This window comes from Salvelinus sp. IW2-2015, linkage group LG13 (assembly GCF_002910315.2).
Source record: "Salvelinus sp. IW2-2015 linkage group LG13, ASM291031v2, whole genome shotgun sequence".
NCBI lineage: Eukaryota > Metazoa > Chordata > Actinopteri > Salmoniformes > Salmonidae > Salvelinus > Salvelinus sp. IW2-2015.
In genome coordinates, this window is record NC_036853.1 from 31,497,535 (window position 1) to 31,520,877 (window position 23,343).

Genomic DNA, 23,343 nt, shown 5'->3' on the forward strand with positions numbered 1-23,343 from the left:
TACATTGCTGGGGACAAGCTTCCTGCCATCCAGGACCTCTATACCAGGCGGTGTCAGAGGAAGTCCCTAAAAATGGTCAGATTCCAGCCACACTAGTCATAGACTGTTCTCTCTGCTACGGCAAGCAATACCGGAGCACCAAGTCTAGGTCCAAAAGGCTTCTTATTAACAGCTTCTACCCCCAAGCCATAAGACTCCTGAACAGCTAATCAAAGTGCTACCCAGACCCCTCTTTTTTACGCTGCTGCTACTCTCTGTTTATTATCTATCCATGGTCACTTTAACTCTGCCTGCATGTACATATTACCTCCTTTACCTCGACTAACCRGTGCCCCCGCACATTGACTCTGTACTGGTACCCCCTGTATATAGCCTCGCTATTGCTATTGTTATTTTACTGCTTTTTGTTATTTTAAATAATTTTTTACTTTTCWATTTTTTACTTAACACATTTTTCTTCTTAACTTCTTAAAGCATTGTTGGTTAGGGCTTCTAAGTAAGCATTTCACTGTAAGGTCTACACCTGTTGTATTCAGCGTATGTGACAAAACATTTGATTTGATTTGATTGTTAGAGTTTAAAGTGGACCCATCAAACCCGGCACAAATCCGCTGTCCGTCTACAGCTTGCTGACAGGAAGTGACAAACTGTGTTCGTATCCTTTCCTCCTTCCTCCTGTGTGTGTGTTATGCGTGCTTGCATGCATGTGTGTGTGTGTGTCTCTCAGGGTGTTGTATTGAGTGGGATGAAGTGAGGTGCTAACATCCATTCTTTCTGTGTGGGTGCGTGTGTGTGTGCATGCATGCCTCTGTGTGTGTTTCTCAGGGTGTCGTACGGAGTGGGATGAGGTCAGGTGCTGGTACCGGGCTGATGTGGGCCAGATTGTCAATGTGTCTTGCTCAGACATCTCCCAGCTCTTCGCCAACAAAGGTAATGATGTCCAACCTTTCACCTTTAACTTTTGGCCCTATCCTTTGACCTTTGAGCGATTTGTCCCTGRGCAGTTTTTCCTAGACAATATGCCTCTGCTTCTGCTTACCCTTTGGGGTCTATAGGCTGGGTAATGGCATATGCATTTTGTGACAACTGCTGWTGTAAAAATAACTTTATAAATACTTTTCATAGATTGATTGATTGACCTTTAAACATGGCCTTAACCCACACATCTCAGTGGGGAGAAGTTTGTATAAGCAGAACCAATGTAGCTTCTGAAGAGRTGTAAGGAAGGATGTCAGTATGTGTGTGTTTCCTGATCAATCCACTGATGTATATCGAAAGATCAGAGCTGAAAGCTTCTACTGTTTACTGTTGCTATGAGTTGGGTCATTAATAGCGCATGCAAACACCAAAGATACGAATCAGTTGGCGAATAAAGGCTTCTGCATGCTTCAGTTCGGCTGGCGCATACCCGAACCTGTCTAGGTTACCCGCCTGAGCATTATTTTATGCTCCTTTGGCACAAAACTACCTCCATACTTCCATTGGTTTGTATGGGTTACCGTCAGACGAGTCCCGTGAAATCTTGTTGGGGTTGTAGAGAAAAATGGAGAACACCATCATGTTCGTGAGAGTCTCCGCTTTCCATAGTGGTTTGTAGCTCAAAAGGTTCGGACGCTACMGACAGAAGTTGGCACATCAGCGTTACCAACTTCAGACGAGTCCCGTGACGCTTGTGAGGGCCGTAGAGCAAAACACAGTAGTACGTTAGCCAGCAATACACAACATGGGTTTCAGTAGACAAACTAAAGTTAGCTAGGTGGCTTGCAGGAAAAATAACTTACTTAGCTAGCCAACGTATTCCACCTGCTCTCTTGGTGCTGGCATCGGCTGTAGCTGAGTTTCTAGCAACTCAGCTACAGCCGAGTTAGCTTCTAGCTAACTATTTTTTTTCAAATCCTCTTCGCTATATTCCGGTTGAAACATCTATGGTTGAATGCCACCATGTAGCTAATAGAATAGAACATCCAAAAATGCTCCATTGTCAATTTCGTGTTGATGAGAGGAATCACTTGAAGCCATTGCGGTCTGGTCAGTTCTTTCAGTTTTGCCCAAAGGATTGTGTTGTTAGTGTCCGCCTCCCTTTCAAAAAAGCCCACCTTGTGGGAGGGACAGGGCCAGAACACAAAGCACCCGCCCCACACGAGTTGTAGTCTTTCAGAGACTGGAATAAAAGGCTCAGCTTGTATATTTAGCAATGAATCCGCCTATAGGAACATCACTGAAAGATGTCCAATTAATATATTGAACCAACCATATCTACACGCACAAAACAAATAGTGCGATCAGTATAACATAGAGCCTTTGTGAAATGCCACAAAGCAGGACAACATTTTTTTTCAGATCTCGCACCTCCCCCAGACCTGCCTTCCTCCTGGTCAATTATGTGTGAGACACATCTCACTGACCTAGAAATGCCTCAGACATTATGAAAACAAGCCTAGATTCCCCCAGGGTGAAATTCCCCTTGAAGGGGACAAGGTGACATCACCTTAACTCTAATTTTAATACACCAATGGTAACATGATATTCTATTACCTAATTTAAATAAGTACCGCCTCGGAAAAGGCATGTTTGCACAGTGGCGTGGTTTATATAACTAGATAGCTACTCTACTGGTGGCAAAATTTGACTGTAGGGTGTCAGCAAATACAATTAAAAGTTKACCCTATTAATCTATGGCAAAGATACTTATATATTTCCCCTTTCATCTGTGTCTTATATTAGCTAGTTAGTGTCCTGGAGGGCTAGGTCTTCAGGCTGTATGGAACTAAAGGAGGGGAAGGGTCGTTAAAAACTCMAACGCAGCTGTCAAATCAACACGTCTGTCAGTGCTGCTGTGAACTGCGTCASAAAAGACATGCCAAATGGGAGCTGTTTAAAAAATCGTTGATACCTGTAGCTAGGTATACATCCAATTTGTGACAGATTTTCATTTGAATATTCAAAAATCTRCATAAAACAAAATGCGCATTTTACCAGCAGAGATGTTTCCATCAAACTGACTTTTTGCGGTTGAAAGACTGTGCGTGATAACATATTGCACATAAAAATAACTTTTACCGTTAAATTCAATGGAAAATGATCAAATCAAATCAAATTTTATTGGTTACATACACATGGTTAGCAGATATTATTGCGAGTGTAGCGACATGCTTGTACTTCTAGTTCCGACAGTGCAGCAATATCTAACAAGTAATCTAACAATTCTACAATACCTACCTAATACACAAATCTAAGTAAATGGATGGAATAAGAATAGATGAATATAAATATATGGATGAGCAATGACAGAGCGACATAAGCAAGATGCAATAGATGGTATAAAATACAGTATATGCATATGAGATGAGTAATGCAAGATATGTAAACATTATTAAAGTGGCATTATTAAAGTGATTAGTGATCCATTTATTAAAGTGGCCAATGATTTCAAGTCTGTATGTAGGCAGCAGCCTCTCTGTGTTAGTGATGGCTGTTTAACAGTCTGATGGCCTTGAGATAAAAGCTGTTTTTCAGTCTCTCKGTCCCAGCTTTGATTCACCTGTACTGACCTCRCCTTCTGGATGGTAGCGGGGTGAACAGGCAGTGGCTCRGGTGGTTGTTGTCCKTGATGATCTTTTAGGCCTTCCTGTGACATCGGGTGCTGTAGGTGTCCTGGAGGGCAGGTAGTTTATAGTTTAAATACATGTTAACCCAAAGTCGATGTCTGCGCCCCACGGAAATCTATTTATCATAATTTAAAAAATCCCCATCAAAATCCGTTGGGTGAAAGCTATAGATATCTGGGGGGGGGTTGCACTGGATGTGCACACAAGCGTATTGGGACTCATCTGAAGTCAGGACAGCCAATCTGCCAACTTCTTCTGTAGCGTCCGAACAGTTTGGGCTACACACTAATATGACCCCTCTGTGGAAAGGTGAGACTCTCACAAATACGTACAAGCTGTTTTGCTCTAGGACGCCCACAGGCCTCATAAGACTCTTCTGACAGTCCTCCGGTACCAGTTGAAAAAATGTATGGAAGTATATATGGACTCCCAAAAATAAGAGGTTGAATACATGTAAAATAAATAAATTAAATAAAAATGTTTCGTGATCTTATATCTCTCAGATATAGGACAGAAACTTCAGAAATAACTTCCTTTGGATTTTTTTTTGGGGGGGGAGGGGACTATCTGTTGTTCCATGTAGTGAATCTGTAATTCCATGCATTTGTATGGGCTAATAGCAGTAAGGCCCAAAATAATTTTTTATCAAATAATTTTTGTATATATTTTCTTTATACTTCAAGGGGTCTTGAGGATTTCCAGGGTTCCTTGAGTGACCACTAATTCTAGGAGTGTACACTAAAGAAAACCAACACTGTTATGGCCTCTCTCATGGCTCGTAAAATGGTTGACATTGGATGAGGTGTTTAAACATGATACRTTCCTCACAGTGTGTGTGTTTTATGTTCTTAAAACGAATACACTAAGAACGTCTCCATGGAGTCAGAAACACACTCTGTGGAAGTATGTGTGTGTTGACCAAAATGCATGTGTGACTGCAGGGAAATATGTAGTGTGTATTGGTTTGATATGTGTTAACCAATATTAATGGGTAAGTTTAGGAAAATATTCAGTGTTTTTGGTTTGGAGGTTTGTGTATATGACTTGTACTTCTCAATGACAGGGAGAGCAAAAGACGGAGAATGTGTGTGTGTGTGTGTGTGTGTGTGTGTGTGTGTGTGAGAGAGAGGGAGATAAATATCAAAATAAAAATGGAAAGAACAAGAGAAAGGGAAAAACCCCTTGAAGCATTATCTCAGTGAAACTTGAGCTTGGACTTAAACTTTAAGAGTGAGTGGGAGTAAAAGGTGGGGGTTGTCAATGTGATCGATGACCTCATAACTCAATTAAGAGTGGGAGCTAGCCTACAGAGCACTCCCTGGATCCCCTCCCCCGCAGACTCAGTCAACAATAAGTACACCAGAGGCACTTAGAGCCACGGAGGGAAAAATAAAGAAATAATCAAAAATCAAAGGGTTCAACTGAGAGAGTGAGGAGGAGTGTGAGGATGAGCATTGTTGAAGCTTGTTAGCCACAGTTGTTCAGTCTCTACTGTCTCTGGAGTTTTAGCCTTAGCCCTCAGTTACGCTATGCTACCGCTAGGCTAGATAGTACAGCTGAGTCATCCACTCACCCACCAACCCTGTCTTACCATGGCTGCAGGGCTACAGGCCTCCCCATGCTATGGCCACTAGCCACTTTATGCTAATGCTAATACAGAATCTAAAATCTCACTGGCATCTTCTCAGTCAAGCCGCCCACTCTTCACTATACTGTTCAATACCCCACATTCATTCTCCTACCGCTCACCGTCTCACTGTGGAGCAAGGTACTGGATGGGTGCAGTTATAATTTATTATCCATAACAGCCAATAGACAGCTTCACAGTCCCATTGTGTTAAACCCTCTTTAACGTTCTTTTCTCAGTAAGCTGCTGTATTGATACAGGGCTACTGAGCTGTTATAAAGGTGTCATTAGTGGATAGTAATTCACTACTTCTACAGTGGGAGGCCAGAGGCAGGAGAGAGGGGGCAAGGAGATAGCATAGTGGAAGATGCTTAGTCTACAAAATAAACACAACACCTATTCTCAAAGCCATAATCAAATCTCATGCGTGGGTAAATTAAAACTGAGAGAGTGGACCAAGGCATTCAACTCTGGTCAGATTTCTGGGGATATGGATGAATACAAAACKACACAAATTCAATCAACGTGTAGCTCTCGTAGTTCATTGTTATACAATGGATGGTGCTAATCCTGAATGCTGAATTGTTAAAACCGTACAATTCAGCCGGTGTCTATTCTACAAGTTACCACCGGCTAATCTATAATGTTAAAATGCCTATTTACTCTGTTCCTCTGATTGCGCAATCCACTTTTTCATCAGCCTGCCAGACAATTTTAAACTTGATCTCCACTATATAAAAGCATCGAGACATTATCTCACATTCTTTTAGACTAACATATCATTTTAAACAGCGGAGTTTTGTATAACCTCGCTGCCTGTCTCTCTGATATTTGCAACATTGAAAAAAAAAGGTAAAAAAGGTAAAACGACCGAAGTGCAGCTAGTTTACAGTTCTTTCAGCTTCAGTTTGAGTGATTGTGTTAGCTATGTTATTGGCTCCACTGAATTTTCGAACAGTGTCTAACGAGAGAGCACATTTCTATGCCAGGTGAATTCGTGCTCATTAGCGCATTGTTATGAATGTATCCAAATAAATGTCACTAGAAAACAGCTAAAACAAATGCAAATCAAATCAAACTTTATTTGTCACAGCCAAGTGTAGACCTTACCATGAATGCTCACTTACAAGCCCTTAACCAACAGTGCAGTTCAAGAAGAGTTAAGAAAATATTTGCCAAATAAACTAAAGTAAAAATAATAAATAGTAACACAATAACATACAATAACGAGGCTATATACAGGGGGTACCGTATCGAGTCAGTGGTGGGGGTACAGGTTAGAGGTAATTTGTAATGTAGGTAGGGGTGAAGTGACTATGCATAGATAATAAACAGTGAGTAGCAGCAGTGTACAAAACAATGTAAGTCCGGTGCCATTTGATAATTGTTCAGCAGTCTAATGGCTTGGGGGTAGAAGCTGTCAGGAGTCTTTGGTCTAGACTTGGTGCTTCAGTATTGCTTGCTGTGGGTAGCAGAGAAAACAGTCTTTGACTTGGGTGCCTGAAGTCTCTGATAGTTTTATGGCTTTCTCTGACACGCCTATTATATAGGTCCTGGATTGCAGGAAGCTTGGCCCCAGCTATTAACTGGGCCGTTCGCACTACCCTCTGTAGCGCCATACGGTTAGATGCCGAGCAGTTGCCATACCAGGCGGTGATGCAACCGGTCAGGATGCTCTCGATGGTGCAGCTGTAGAACTTTTTGAGGATCTGGGGATCCATGCCAAATCTTTTCAGTCTTCTGAGGGGGAAAAGGTTTTGTCGTGCCCTCTGCATGACTGTCTTGGTGTGTTTGGACCATGATAGATCGTTGGTGATGTGGACACCAAGGAACTTGAAACTCAGCTACTTTGTTGTTATTCTGGCTGCACTGTTTGACGTGACTGTAAGTTAGCCATAGTTGGCTAGCTAGCAAGCAAGGGATAAGAACGTTGCCAGCCAGTAYGGCAATGGAACATTAACAACAAACGACTGGGTACAGAACAAATACAGAACAAAAAGACTGAACGACTGGGTCGTGTCTCTGGCAACCGAACCGATAGAAAGAAAATGCAGCTGGCTTGGGTAGCAACCCTAGATTTGTGTCGGGACTATATCTTGTGGAAGRATGAAATAGTATGAATAAATGAATCAAAACGTTTTTAATGAAAATATGTCAATCATTATTTGATGTTGTTAACCCATTGTATAAAAGTGATAATGCCCTCCACGCCGGTGCTTGCAGGATACATTGGCATGGTTTGCCGGCGCTTGACTTCGTCTCGGGCCTAACAACACCCGTGCCAATATATCSACCAAACTCCAGCTTCTCTGGCATTATCACTTAAATAACCAACTGTTCCGAGACACCAAGACTACTCCATGGCTATTCTAAAGAATACAAAGTTCCCATCGATGTGTCTAATAACTGAACAYCCAATACTATCCATGGTAAAACACAACAGGAAAACAATCAAATACATTCCTTGATAAAGAAATAATYTACAAATATACCTTACCATTCAAGATAGGGAATGTTGTAAAATAATTMGTATTTTACTTTCTATTCATAGTAKTTATAAATAGATAAATGACAATATTAGAAGAAGGGATAATTATTGAAATAATACATCTTCAATTAAAAAGAACTTAAACACAAAAGTACTAAAAAGCCTGAAATATCAGTACCAGTCAAAGGTTTGAACACCTATTACAGTAAAAATAAATAAAAMCYCTTGAATGAGTAGATGTGTCAAAACGTTTGAGTGGTACTGTAGTTAGGTAGTAGTAGCAGCAAACGGCTCTAGCGACTCCTGTGGCAGGCCGGGCGCATGCACGGCTTGGCAGGGCCGTGTTTCAGAGGATGCATGGCTCTCAACTGTCGCCTCTCCCGAGTCTGTACGGGAGTTGCAGCGATGGGACAAGACTGTAAATACCCATTTGATATCACGAAATTGGGGAGAAAAGGGGGTAAAAAGTATTTTAAAAATAAATAAAATAATGTTAACCATTTGTGCATACTGAGCGACGTATAACTCCTATCTATCCCATGTTATGTACAGCTGGGTACCCTCGCTTGAGGCAAGATGAGCTTAATGTTGGCACAACTGCCTATCTGCCAAGTAGCAGTGTGAACCCAGCCACCCTAAAGAACAGAACTACATGAGTAGCCTAATCATCTGTGGTCTGCATGAAATATCTACTATAAGCAACCTAAGTAATAAGCACCCAGCCAACCACCTGTACTGATATGCACTGAACTTCATTACGAGGACAACCGAAGCGAASCTATTGACTGTGGGCTGAACGCCGACATAGTGAACTATATAAATCACGGGATCTCGCAGATGAACTCATCACTTTTGGCATCCAAAATCTCCTTGGCGTTTAATCTAATATAGCGTTCGTAGGAAGTAGAAGACCACGCCCTATGATCTTCAGTGTGGATGCAGGGACAGATAGAGAAGCCGCTGAAGCAGCGCCAATGCAAAATGAATGGCTGCGTATATCTCAGGGGATAGCCCGCAGCGTTGGCAGAGGAGACGGAGCCGTGATGAAAACCAAWATCTCGTTTGCCAGCATCGGTGATAAATATTGAACAGAGGTTCGCCAGGTGCTGCCCGTGTTCAGCATGCAGGCCGCATAACATGAAAGAGAGGACAAAGCGGTGTTAGTTCTGGTGACGATGACAATGTTCCACAAGTGAGAGTCCATAATGCAAACAGAACCTAAGCGATCATACAAAAGTAAAGGGAAGGAACGTTTAGTGTATTCAGACTGAAGAACCCCTAAAGTCATATGGACCGCCTCTGGAAAAGTGTAATGTCAACCCAACACTGTTGCCTTAACGTGAACACAAACTACTGAGAGAGAGGAGAGAAACTCTCATATGCATGCTCGCTGCTTCTCCGTAGGCCATGAAGAGTAGGCAGACAGATGGATTCTTGAGCAGGCTGCGTGCTGAAGGGTCCTGACGCCCAAGGTGAACTGAAACCCTGCTATTGGAGCATGATAAGGCGCATTTGCCCGACTGAAATTGGAATAGAAAAGGCATATGTGGTTATATAACAGAAGACATTTTACAGAGAGAAGACCATACAGTAGACTTCTGCAGAGCGGCATAACTCAGCCATGACATACCATCACATAACATAAAACATACAGTATTACTAACAATCCCCCAAAACCGCAAATAACATTAGCTACGTACCCACCTTATCTAAACAGCCTAATGTCTTACTGAAATTGCTCAGCGTGCACAGGGAGAGTGACCTGATAATCAAAACCTAGACCTACAAATAGTTTACCTGAGCTGAAGGCTAATGTCTAATGGTATATGCTGGTAAGCCATGAGAGTATAATAAAATGATGACTTGATAACGAAAGAAACAGACCCCATAGATTACTAGATCAGCCTGCATTTTCTGAATAACCGCTAACAGATCCTTCCCGTTAGAGGCAATGAATGCTTGATCGTCAACACTGATCACCATGTGGGTGTTTAGCAAGCCCGGCACATGCTAGATGATGGTAGTATCAACAGCCCATCCAACACGCTGAAACTATAGCAAGCCTTGATTAGTCATCGCACAGCTATACGCGTAAGCTTCCCCACTAAGGTCCAGTGTGATAACTTAAAATCTGAGGAGGAAAGGTGAGGGTTAAGCAGAGGTATCAATTTAAAATGAGGCTGTACCTCTTTGAATATACTGAAAAGACCCAGAAATGTTTAGCCGATGACAGACTGAACACCWWTCAAGTAGCACAAGAGATCCTKCTACTTGACTGCTGAACAGTTCATGTAGAACCCACACATTTGGAACAGCACAAGTTGGTAGATATGTGTAACGTATTTCGTCGGAAGGAGACCAAGGTGCAGCGTGGTGGGCGTACATTCTTCTTTATTTGAAATGTACACCAAAAAACAATACAACTACCGAACAGCTTCGTCGTGCAAACTACATGCACTCAAAACAAAGACAAGATCCCACACTGAAGGAGGGAAAAAGGGCTGCCTAAGTATGATCCCCAATCAGAGACAATGAAAGACAGCTGCCTCTGATTGGGAACCACACTCGGCCAAACACAAAGAAATAGAGAACATAGAATGCCCACCCCAAATCACACCCTGACCTAACCAAATAGAGGAATAAAATGACTCTCTAAGGTCAGGGCGTGACAATATGAGTCTCGCTCAGTGAGCTGCATCAGGGTATAAGATGCCTGCATACGCACTATGTACAAGCATGCATGATAACGCACATAAACTTGCTTACTACTATCCTAAAATGATGTGCCATCGTACTGCAATGCTCCAGCAGATGCCGTGGAAGGAGTAGCTAGTGTTGCCCTCTAGGTAACCACAACCTCACTGTGTGCTCTTGCAATAATAGCAACCATGCCATAACACTATGTGCAGATGATACAGAACACACAGCCATGAATGAATAACACAACATCCACCTACTGTAGATGATGTTTACGGAGCCTAACCAGCACGCACTCCCATAATGCAATATTGGCAGCCATGCCATGTGCTTACTGTGTATAGAAAACAAAGCAAAGAATATCAGCCAACATCTGAATGTACGACTATTCACACCCAATTAAGAGTTGCAGCATAAACACATAATAGAACTAGTACGTAAAACATGAAAACAACAAAATGCACAGAAATTGAAGTACAKTTTTTTCTGATTGCTTAGGCACTATCTTTGAAACTATAGGCTATTTTTGCAAAACTCTACACACTAACCACAAAACCTTACACCAAACCAGCAAAACAGTATACATCTCTGGCAAAAGTAAACAATTCTTGCAAAACTCTTCAAACTCTTTTAAAAATGATGTTTTTGCGTCAATACAGTACACACAACCCATTTGAATAAGCACACAAAGCACCAACTACACACTGATAGTATAAATKAAAAACACTTTTCTGTGTGCAGGGCATAGCAGTTTTCAATAAAGTATAGTCATACATGTAGTAAATACACATACACACAGGTATCCAAATGTGTAAAGTATGGATGTGTATTCCGAACATAACACACTATCAATACAAATAAGGGGGGAAAGTTTTTTTTTAAATTCTCAACACTTCTCAAACAAAAAAAACGCTGTTGAAGAAAACAAAAACATTTGTGCTGGAAAAAAAGACTAATCCACATCACATGAGATGTTGTCTTGAGCTAGGCAGCGTGGGAAGTATCGCCTGGAGTGCCTTATCCAGGCCTGGCATACACCTGATCAACGTCTCCACAAGCCTCCTCCATTGCCTGTARAAAGGGTATGAGTTGGTGGGGCTGGCGATCATCCACCTTCCAACGCCATGCAGAGAAGAATTCTTCAATAGGATTCAAGAACGGAGAGTATGGGGGAGATTGAGTGCAATGAAAAGTGGGTGACTTGTGAACCAATTGCGGACCACAGCAGCCCGGTGGAAACTAACATTGTCCCAGATGATAACRTATCTGGGCTGCTCTGGCCCCTTGTCATTAGGGATTAGTCTGTTGTGGAGGGTGTCCAGAAATGTGATAATGTGTGCAGTGTCGTATGGGCCTAGGATTGCATCATGGTGAGGACGCCGTTTTGACTAATAGCCGCACACATTGTTCTGTTGCCACCACGTTGTCCCGGGACGTTGATGATGGCACGGTGTCCGATGATATTTCTGCCGCGGCCCCTTGTTTTTGCGAGATTGAAACCTGCCTCGCCACTTATATTAKCTCATGATGCACTTTTAGCTCCATRACTCTCTGAAAGAGACAAGACAAAACAATGTAGCACAGTACGAAAAGACAGGGATCAGTCAATATGATGTAGCACCATACACTTCCAGATCCAGTACCAATGATATGATAGTATAGCTTACCTGCACATATTCATATCTCAGTTGTTTAACACGGTCTGAGTTTCTTTCGAAATGGACTCTGTACAGCTGCTTCATCCTAATTCTGTTGCTTTTAAGTAGACGAGACAATGCAGAGAGACTCACTCTGTTGACGTTTTKGAATATGRTGTTATYTGCCATTATGTGGTCCTGCAGKTCTCTRAGTCTGATGCAGTTATTTGCAATGACCATATTTACAATGTGGGTCTCCTGCTCTGGGGTAAACACTCTTSCACCAGATAYTGGTTTTCTTGCAGTTCTGTAAAAACATTTGAATGGTTTTAGTGATAGATCCTTCTCATTATGAAAGWMCAGTACATATTACTGTACCAGTAAGACTACAGCACYTRCAGTTACTTACCGGTTCTCATTTTGAAATATCCGGATGATASCTGCAACAGTATAGCAGCTCAGATTTGGTTGAACCCGTTGCCCAGCCTYCCTCATGYTCATCCCATGGTACATGGGAATCAGAATGACAGTTTGGGACCTTTAAAGGCTTCCCCTTTCCTTTTTGTGCATGTCACAGTCGGGCCGAACAATTCCTTGTGTGTCCCTGGGGCATCCAGGAGGTCCACACTCTAAAAATAAAAGGTTCCTGGAGTACCCTTTAGGGGTTCTTCAAATTGAAACTGTGGGGGAACCCCTATAARTTCTTCAMATAAYCCCTTTTAATGGATCCTCAAAGAAACTTTTGAAGAACTTTTTGGGGTCCATCTTTTAAATACCCCTGATATTATTAATGATAATAATATGCGTAACAATAACACAATATTTTATTTCTCAGTTTAATATGATTTTAGTGGCAAAGTAGAAGACAAAAAATGCTAATATGCAGAGCCCCAAGTCCAATGGGTATTTCCTCTGGCGAAGTTGATGTTAATGTGTTGATGTTCTCCGTATCCATAGCCAGAATGATTTTGCAGTGCGTGGTGATTGAACAGGTTGCTTGTTATATTGTGAGGTTCTATTTCTCAGAGTATAAAACACAACGGACACTACGGAAGCTCAAACCAAGTTTACTCTTCCCAGAGGGTCAATACAGCTGCATCAGACCACAACATTTCACACAAGCACTGATATGTAACCCTTCCTCCTWGGCTGAGTCTCCTCCTACTCATCTGAACAAACATTGTATCTTTATGTATTGTGTTTATGGGCCATAAACTTTTCTTTGTCCCTTAACGTGACCTGACCCTTCATCACTAATCCATGGCTCTCTCCCCTTATCAATGTCTGCCATATGTGATCGCTTTCCCTACTCTCAGTACATTCCAAGCTTAATTGCCTCCACCATATACTTTCCTCCTACAGATAACCATTAACTTCTGGTGTTGACCCTCTAAACCTAAGCACTCAATATTTCAATAGGATACCTGATAATTAACCCTATSCCAAGTTTAAGAGTTAGTACCCAGAATCCATCAATATTCATCAGAGATGTAGGAAGGGTGAAGTCTGTGAATCCCAAAAAATGCAACTATACATAAGATTGACAGAACACACAACAGTATTCATACCTTGGTTTTTGGGGTGAATGTGAATGAAATAAATCTGTTTTGATGATGGTTTTCATACACATACCTTGTCCATAATGTAGAGGCCTATTGGATATTCATTGAAGAGGTAAGGGAGGAAGATGGTAAATGGGATCTGCATAACATACCAATACCAAYTGACATACCTGTGTATGCCTCCTTGTCTGTATACCTGCAGACACAGACACACAAGTGAGCAGTTCAGTCATCTGCACACAATACAGCTAGCCTTCGCCATATTCTTATAGCCTACATATTCTTACCTCGTWGTTGATTGATATCCATTGAATTGTGTCCAGTGTCTGTTTTAGAAAGATTTGCACAAATATGAAAAGATAGATGGTATCATCATTAAACAATATCAATTTAGATCATATAAGGGACAAACCTTAACTGAAAAATTTAAAGATCTACTCAATTTAAGTGCCTTAACCTGCTGTCCTTTCAAATTCAAATCAAAATGTTTTAGTTGGGCAGTTAGGTGCCTGCAAGAACCCCCACCAGCTAAGGAGGTTCCTTGATGAATCYCATTCAGTTGTACAACTGACTAGGTATCCCCCTTTCCCTTCTTGGCTGAACCTTTTGGGGGMCATTTTCAGTGCCAAGAACCCTTAGGTTCTTCGAAGAACCCTTTTTGAACCCCTAATTTTTATAGTGCACTTTCTCATTGAAGCTAGATAAGCTTAGCCAAAGTACCCTTTCTCCCACCTCCACTAGGCTCATGGTATGACCACAGCCTTGGATGGTAATATGGGAGGAACGGAGGCTCAGGTCTGTATTTATACAGATCTCCTCCCAAGCATCTGGATCCAGGGTGTCCGAGTCCAGATGCTTCCCCACCTCCCCCAGTAACTCAGCCTGATAAGCCAACAATAAGAGGTCAACGGTGTAGGTCTCTAATTAGGATAAGAGCGCCTGCTTAAATACTTAAATGTAAATGTAATGTAATGTAATTACTTGGCTGAGGCTTTGTACATTTCTGGAAAACGGAAGCAGTAAAGACCTCTTGCCTTTCCAGGGATTGAAGCGCCGGCGCCGTTAGTAAACACGGCACGAGGGGCTGAGGTGGTGAGCACAGTATAACTCTATAGCGTGAGGCTAGTGGGGCGTTAGCTAGCAAGCAGCTACCTCATGGTGAGAGGTGTGTGCGTGGCTAGCTCAGTGCTGGAGGCACTGGGCTTTTTACCAGTATTTCCAACATTATCCACTAGCGTAGCTGCAGGTAGAAAATCAATGGTAAATGTTCTGTAATTGACAGAAGCTGTCTCCAATCAATCAATGTTTGGTTGTGCGTGTGTGTTTGCCAAGGGTATCGCCTGAGCCAGGGGAGGCGTAGCTCTGCGAATCTTAATCACACAAAACCTATTATTTGACAAGGAATCTATTTTTTGATTTTTGATTTAACCTTTATTTAACTAGTCAAGTCAGTTAGATAAAATCCTTATTTGCAATGACCTCCTCCCTGGCCAAACCTAAACGGTGCTGGGCCAATTGTGTGCCGCGCTATGAAGCTCCCAATTACAGCTGGTTGTAAAACAGCCTGGAAATCGAACCAGGTCTGTAGTGACACCTCTAACACTGAGACGCAGTGCCGTGACCACTGTGCCACTCGGGAGCCTCTTGATAGATCAGTGATTCTACACCTCACTTTGCTCAAGTTGATGATCTCCAAGAAGTTGTAGTTAAAAATGGGTCAATTAGGGGCAGTTAAAGGAAGAGTCAATGAAACCAACCATGCAAGTATATTGTTGGGATTCTGTGGTGCCCTGGCCAGGATCGAACCCTAGTCTCTATGTGTTTGGTGTGTGTTTATTTGTGTTCATTATTTCCTGCCACTATGGCCTTATCTCTCTCTCTCTCTCTCTCTCCTCTCCTCTCTGTCATTGCCCTCTGTGGGGCATCTAATCCTCTATCTAATCAGTCTGTAGAAATAATAAACACACGCCCTCTGATCCTTAACCCATATCAATACAAAAAAACCACACACAACCACACACAACACACACACACACACACACACACACAACACACACCACACACACACACACAACACACAACACACAACCACACACACCACACCACACACACACCACACACACACACACACACTACACATATGCACAACACACACACACACCAGCAGCAAGACCAAGACAACACAAACACAAGCACTGCAATCATATACATGAGTATGATCATAAAGAAATAAACAGAACAAAGAGAAGACAGGTCCCTAGGCAATTAATTAGCCTGCTGCATTCTGAACTACAGTATTTCACTGTCTAGTATGATAAAGTATTGAACWCTGTTTTACTGTAAACTTTCATTGCTTTGTGTCTTTGTTCTTTAACTATTGCAACGCACTCTCAGGGGCATCATGCAACCCAAAAATCTAAACGGGCACAAAGTACGTGAGGATGGCTGGGGGGTGTTCTGCAGGGTGCTTATGCTCCCCGTCCGTAAGTTGAAGGATTTTGCATTTTTCAAACACCTGAAACAGATTTTTCCTGCATTCTAGAGCCATATTTATTATGCTTAAGTCTTTGCAAAAAATATATAYACTTTTTTCTGCATATCTAAGCATACCTCTWGARCTGTCTATCCTGACTGGTGGTTATTTTTAAAGAAACAAAATATGCTTCTCTGCATCTCTGCTCAAATCTGGGTAACATATTGAAAGGAATGTGAGTTTTACTCAGTACATTTAGTTATTACTTGCTTTTCTAAAGTCTACCAACCTGGCCAGCAGAAATGTCAGCTAAAATAGTTAGACAAGCTAGCTACTCTAACTTGATTAGTAGCCTGAAATGGCTTCTTGGTAGCTAGGTATGAGGTTAGGAGATTGGGAACCTATCTGGGCTAGCTAAGCCAACTTCATGAAACTGCTAAGTGGCTAGTGGTATTACAGAGAAAAAACAAACAAACACATATTTTTTTGTTCAAAATATAAACAGGATGAATCTGAGGGGGCAAGTGCCCCTGTGCCCCATATGGRAATGATGCCTCTGATCTGTAGAACTGAAGGAATTCTGCAATTTTGCAGTTCTGTCTGTTTATTCAACTGTATGTGAGGGGAGAATGAACTGGCGACCCTCCTGAGTTCTATCTGGGGATAAGGAATTTGGGTAAAAGTCCATCCTCTCTCCTCCATGACTCRGGAAACCGATAAGTGGTTGAGTGGTCGATGACTGTCAGATCGTTAGTAGGCAAACAGAATATGGTTTTCCCCTCCTCGATASCCTCCTTTTGGCTTGGAAGCACCAGTGTATCATACTGCGGAAGAGTTTTCATATCTTCTACACCCTCTTTGAATCAGCTGTTGTATTTTCAGAAAACCATATGTAACATATTGTTCTATCTACAAAATGTTCTTAATTTGTTTGTATCACTTTACACGTTTATTTTGGGATTCCACCCCTGTAAACGTGATTTGCCTTGACAAAGTGTGTGTGGAGAAGGACCGTCTCATTTCAAACAAGTGGATTTCCGTCCACATTCCCTCTCCTCGATTACCTTTGATCCTTTTCAAAAGGAGKCAAGAGAGGACAGAGGAGATGGGATGCAGGAGGTGAGCAAATCTAGTTGAGAAAATACCTGCAGGCTACCAGCTCTGGTGGCTCCTCCTTCACACCCTCAGGGCTGGCCTCTGATTGGTTGATCTGTTTCTCAGGTTACATCTTCAGGAACTGTACGAAGGATGGCTGGACAGAGCTGTACCCTACGTATGAGGAGGCCTGTGAGTTCGCAGAGGAGTCAGAGACAGGATCAGAGGTTAGAGATATCACTCACATACTGTACATTCTCTTTTACTCACTCTGTTATTCAGTCACTCATTGAAATGTTCCACTTTCAAGTTTGTTCTGTGGGAGAAGGAATGTGATTGGTTGAGGACAGAAGGAATGTCACTTTCATTCTGCCCTTAGAACCAAATTGAATGAGGAAACCTCTAATGAACTATTTAGTYATGTGCTTGTCTGAATGATCTGGCCTGTACTGTACTATTATTCTAACAGACCCATTTCCCGGGCGCATCATGAAAAGTTACGAGTGCAGTTCAGAATCACAAACCGGTCTGTTTACATATAAGCAAATGCGATCAAGTCCGACTACAGATGCAGCTCATGCAAGTAAGCAAACACTTAATCCAATGGATATCGTCTACAACATCGCAGATGCCATTGATTACCTGGGTCGTTCCACCAATTCGGTACCTTTTGAGAAGTGTAACTTGGTCAATTTTTTTATTTATTTAACCAAATATAAAAATTAGAGATTTATTTTTTAAGTCTCAAAAAGTGAAAAAAAATATTACTATAGTAAATGCCAAATAAAGTAACAGGGTTGACGATTTCTTCTTAAATGAGCCGTACATCCTCTTGTGACAGGGGGAATGAAAGCTTGTGTGCAACAGGGAGTGGAAACCGAATGCTAATTCACCAAAAAAATGAAATTGTTAAAACATTTCTAGCCTGTCTATCTATGGGTAACATGGTTGACGTGTTATGCTCGACCTGCTCAGTTTTCCAACACAAAACACCAGAAAATGTCCAAAAAAGGTAGAACCAGCTCACCAGCTCACCTGCAACTCTATAATTTGACTATTAGATGTTCAATGTTACTTTTGAAAAMAAKATTTAAAAAGGAATCGTTTCACCTTAACGAGAGTTCAGTTCACGTAACAGTCTTGACCTTAAAATGAGGGACAGACGTAAATGAATCACGAATCACAGAAATGACTGTCAACTAACAAGATAACTTAGTCTTTACAATGATGGTGAAACTTGGATAAATGTTGGGATTAAGTGGGTTAAAATCTTCCTAGAAGTGACACAGGGATGACGGAGGGACATGTCAAAATAATGCATTTTGGCACTTTAAGCAATCCTTTATTCATATTAAAAAAATGTATTTATTGAATTCTCTATGTGGTCTATATTAAAGCGCTATTAATTTAATATAACAGGATTTTACATTAAATACGTTTTTTACAAGTTCTACTTAAAACATTCAAGGATGGCTTTTCGTGGGACAACCCACCTAGGACGCTAACAAGCCAGTGAGGCAAGGTAAAATATCACAAAAAGAGCTAGATAAAGCAGGAAGAATAATATACTTGTTGAGCAAGCTATAGCGATCAGTCTTGTGTGTTTTCCTCGGTCATCGTTCACTCTCTGCAAAGTTTTTCCAGGTTCAGAGATCAGTGTTTAGCTACAGTGCCTTTTGAAAGTATAAACACCCCTTGACTTTTTCCATATTTTGTTGTTACAAAGTGGGATTCAAATGGATTGAATTTTTGTCAATGATCTATCTACACAAAATACTCTATATTTAAAAAATGGAGGAACAATTACATTTATTGTTTTAATTAATGGAAAATAAAACACTAATATATATTGATTATATAAGTATTCAACCCCCTGAGTCAATACATGTTAGAATCACCTTTAACATCGATTACAGCTGTGAGTCTTTCTGGGTAAGTCTCTAAGAGCTTTGCACACCTGGATTGTACAATATTTGCCCATTATTCTTTAAAARATGTGTCAAGCTCTGTCAAATTGGTTGTTGATCATCGCTAGACAGCTATTTTCAAGCCTTGCTAAATATTTTCAAGMCAATTTAAGTAAAACTGTAATTAGGCCACTCAGGAAARTTCTATGTCGTCTTTGTAAGCAACTCCAGTGTATATTTGGCCTTGTGTTTTAGATTATTGTCCTGCTGAAAGGTTCATATGTCTCTCAGTGTCTGTTGGAAAGCAGACTGAATCAGTTTTTCCCTGTGCTTAGCTCTATTCATTTTCTTTTTATCCTAAAAAAATCCCTTGCCGATGACAAGCATACCCATAATATGATGCAACCACCGTCATTCTTGAAAATGTTGTGTTGGATTTGCCCCAAACATAACACTTTGTATTCAGAACAAAAGGTTTATTTCRTTGCCACATTTTTTTGCAGCATTCATTTATGTTAGTATTGTGGAGTAACTACAATGTTGTTGATCCATCCTCAGTTATCTCCGATCACAAACATTAAACTCTGTAACTGTTTTAAAATCACCACTGGCCTCTTGGTGAAATCCCAGAGTGGTTACCTTCCTTTCCGGCAACTTGTTTAGGAAGGTCTCTTCTATCTTTGTAGTGACTGGGTGTATTAATACACCATCCAAAGTGTCATATTAATAATAGCTGCATTATGCTCCAAGGGATATACAACGGCTGCTTTTTTTTTACCCATCTACCAATAGGTGCCCTTCTTTGCAAACCATAGGAAAACCTCCCTCGTCTTTGTGGWTGAATCTTTGCTTGAAATTCACTGCTCGACGCAGGGGCCTTACAGATAGTTGTATGTGTGGGGTACAGAGATGGGGTAGTCATTTAAAATGTTAAACACTGTTATTGCACTCAGAGTGAGTCCATGCAACTTAATACAGTGCATTTGGAAAGTGTACAGACCCCTTGACTTTTTCCACATTTYTTTACGTTACAGCCTTATTCTAAAATAGATTCATTCAGTTTTTTTCCCTCATCAACCTACACACAATACCCCATAATGACAAAGTGAAAACAGGTTTTTAGAAATGTTTGCCACTCAAGGACATTCAAGGACATTCAGAGACATGTCCCAAAGGCCACTCAAGGACATTCAGAGACCTGTCCCAAAGCCACTCCTGCGTTGTCTTGACTGTGTGTTTAGGGTCGTTGTCCTGTTGGAAGGTGAACTTTCACCCCAGTCCAAGGTCCTGAGCGCTCTGGAGCAGGTTTTCATCAACGACCTCTCTGTACTTTTCTCCATTAATCTTTCCCTCGATCCTGACAAGTCATCCAGTCCCTGGTGCTGAAAAACATTCCCACAGCATGATGCTGCCACCACCATGCTTCACCGTAGGAATGGTGCCAGGTTTCCTCCAGATGTGATGCTTGGCATTCAGGCCAAAGAGTTCAATCTTGGTTTCATCAGACCAGAGACCAGAGTCCTTTAGGCCACYCTACCATAAAGGCCTGATTGGTGGAGTGCTGCAGAGATGGTTTGATCTTTTGGAAGGTTCTCCCAATTCCACAGAGGAACTCTGGAGCTCTATCAGAGTGAGTCAACTCCCTGACCAAGGCCCTTTTCCCCTGATTGTTTAGTTTGGCCGGGCGGTCAGCTCTAGGAAGAGTCTTGGTGATTCCAAGCTTCTTCCATTTAAGAATGATGGAGGCCATTGTGTTCTTGGAGACCTTCAATGTTTCAGAAATGTTTTGGTACCCTTTCCCAGATCTGTGCCTCGACAATTCCTTCAACCTCATGGCTTGGTTTTTGTTCTGACATGCGCTGTCATCTGTGAGACCTTATATAGACAAGTGTGTGCCTTTCCAAACATGTCCAATCAATTGAATTTACCASAGGTRGACTCCAATCAAGTCTCAGAAAAATCGCAAGGATGATCAATGGAAACAGGATGCATCGGAGCTCAATTTCAAGTTTCATAACAAAGGGTCTGAATACTTATGTAAATAATATATTTCTGTTTTTGATTTTTAATACATTTGCAAACATTTCTAAAAACCTGTTTTCACTTTGTCATTATGGGGTATTGTGTGTAGATTGATAAGGAAAACATTTAATTTGATCAATTTTAGAATAAGGCTGTAACGTTAAAAAAATGTGGGAAATGTCAAGGGGTCTGAATACTTTCCAAATGCACTGTATGTGACTTATTAACGGCATTTTTACTCCTGAACTTGTTTAGGCCTGCCATAACAAAAGTGTTGAATACGTATTGACTCAAGACATTTAGGCTTTTTATTTTTTATGAATTTGTAAAAATGTACTGTTTCTAAAACATTTTTCCACTTTGACATTATGGGGTATTGTGTGTAGATCAATGACACAAAATCTCAATTTAATCCATTTTAAATTCAGGCTGTAACACAACAAAATTTGAACTTTTCCCCTTTGCTTGTGGACTTCTGTGCACAACCCAACAGCTGTCTGTGACCAGGCAAAACAAACTCTCAAGCCAAACCTTCATACCATAACTGCTAACCGCTACACAGCTCAGATCTAGCTACTAGAACTAACGTGTTAGTAAACACACAATCCAATCCATGTGTACAACCACACAGTACAGTTTAGCCGTTACACCAGTGGGCCCCGGTGGCAATAAATGAATAAAAYCGAAAGCTTACCTTATGTTGGATAACCTTAGCCAGCTATCTAAAATAAATAGCATTACTCTCTGTTTGAGTCAGGTTGCTAAGTAGCCTAAATTAGCTGCATTAGCCAGCTAAGTAAGTGAGTAAACCAAGAAGAATAAAAAAAGACAGGAATCTCTCTATCGCTCTCTCTCGCTCTCTCTCTCTGCTGCTTAATTTGTTCCAAACTGTTCAACTATTGCCTTTCACTCTCTTTGAGTCAACTACTCACCACACTTTATGCACTGCAGTGTCAGCTAGCTGTAGTTTATGCTTTCAGTACTAGATTCATTCTCTGGTCCTTTGATTGGATGGACAACATGTCAGTTCATACTGCAAGAGCTCTCAYGGTTGGAAGAAGTTTCCATAATTACGGTGTAAGTATTTGGTAGCGGTGAGATCCATGATCATCTTAGGTTTTGTATTGAAGTCAATGTACCCACAGAYGGAAAAAAGCTGTCCTCTGGCTACTCCATTGTGTTACCTTAGAGAGTGCTCTTGAGGCTACTGTAGACCATTGCAAAAAAGTGTTTTAATCAGCTATTTCGTGACATTTGAATAMATTTAGTATTGTTTTATCTAAAAAGGATGAACTTTTTTAATGTGTCACTATTTAAACTTTTATGAAATTCACTGAGTAGGTTGGTCCTCCCCTTCCTCCTCTGAGGAGCCTCCACTGCTCCACTGCTCCACACACCCTCTGTCACCTACATAATAGAAGACCCAGACACACACACACACTTGCCAAGGCCATGAGAAAGGTGTGTGATCGTGCCATGCATGTGAAAACACTAATTAAGAAGTTTCACTCCCCAGACAGAAACCCAACAATACCTTTCCTGTCTGGATAAGTTAATTTGCTAAGCTTACATTGTTTTATCTACTTGTCAGTATATAATAATTATATAAATATATGATTGAGTATATGCAGGCAAGGTACTGATGGTATTTGAAGTACTTTCAGTTATAACAGTGATCTTAGGAATTCCAGAGTATGGAACAGGCTTATCTTCACATTGCCAAAATATCACCATCCCTCAATAATTTCAAACGTATACTAGGGGTCAGCCTAATCAACCCAGTAGTCTCCTCCATGTAGCCTAACTCTCTCTCACACACACACACACATAATCAAACATGTTTTTTCTTTGATACTGAGTATATCATATACATTTATAATTAGCATGCTCTGTTTAACTGATTGAACAAACCTTTTTTGTACTTATATGTGTATATTGTTTTATGTGGTGTGGTTTTCATATACAGTGCATTCAGAAAGTATTCAGACCTCTTGACTTTTTCCACATTTTGTTACGTTACAGCCTTATTGTAACGGCAGATTTCCTCCTCTTCGTCTGAAGAGGAGGTGTAGGGATCGGACCAAGACGCAGAGTGGAAAGTGTCCATAATTTATTATAAAATTAACTGAACACTACAATGAAACAAATTAACAAATAGAATCCAACCGAAAACAGTCCCGTGTGGCACGAATACTAACACGAAAGACAAACACCCACAAACACACAC

The 23,343-nt window shown here is 41.1% G+C and overlaps 1 protein-coding gene across 1 annotated transcript in view; it reads left to right on the forward strand.

Annotated features, from left to right (window-relative positions):
* Window positions 1-23,343, forward strand: part of LOC111971222 (pituitary adenylate cyclase-activating polypeptide type I receptor-like) — an 87,544-nt gene that overhangs the window by 51,676 nt on the left and 12,525 nt on the right. The window contains 2 exon segments of the mRNA XM_070446042.1: window positions 826-930; window positions 17,314-17,414. Coding sequence (XP_070302143.1) covers window positions 826-930; window positions 17,314-17,414 — 206 coding nt within the window.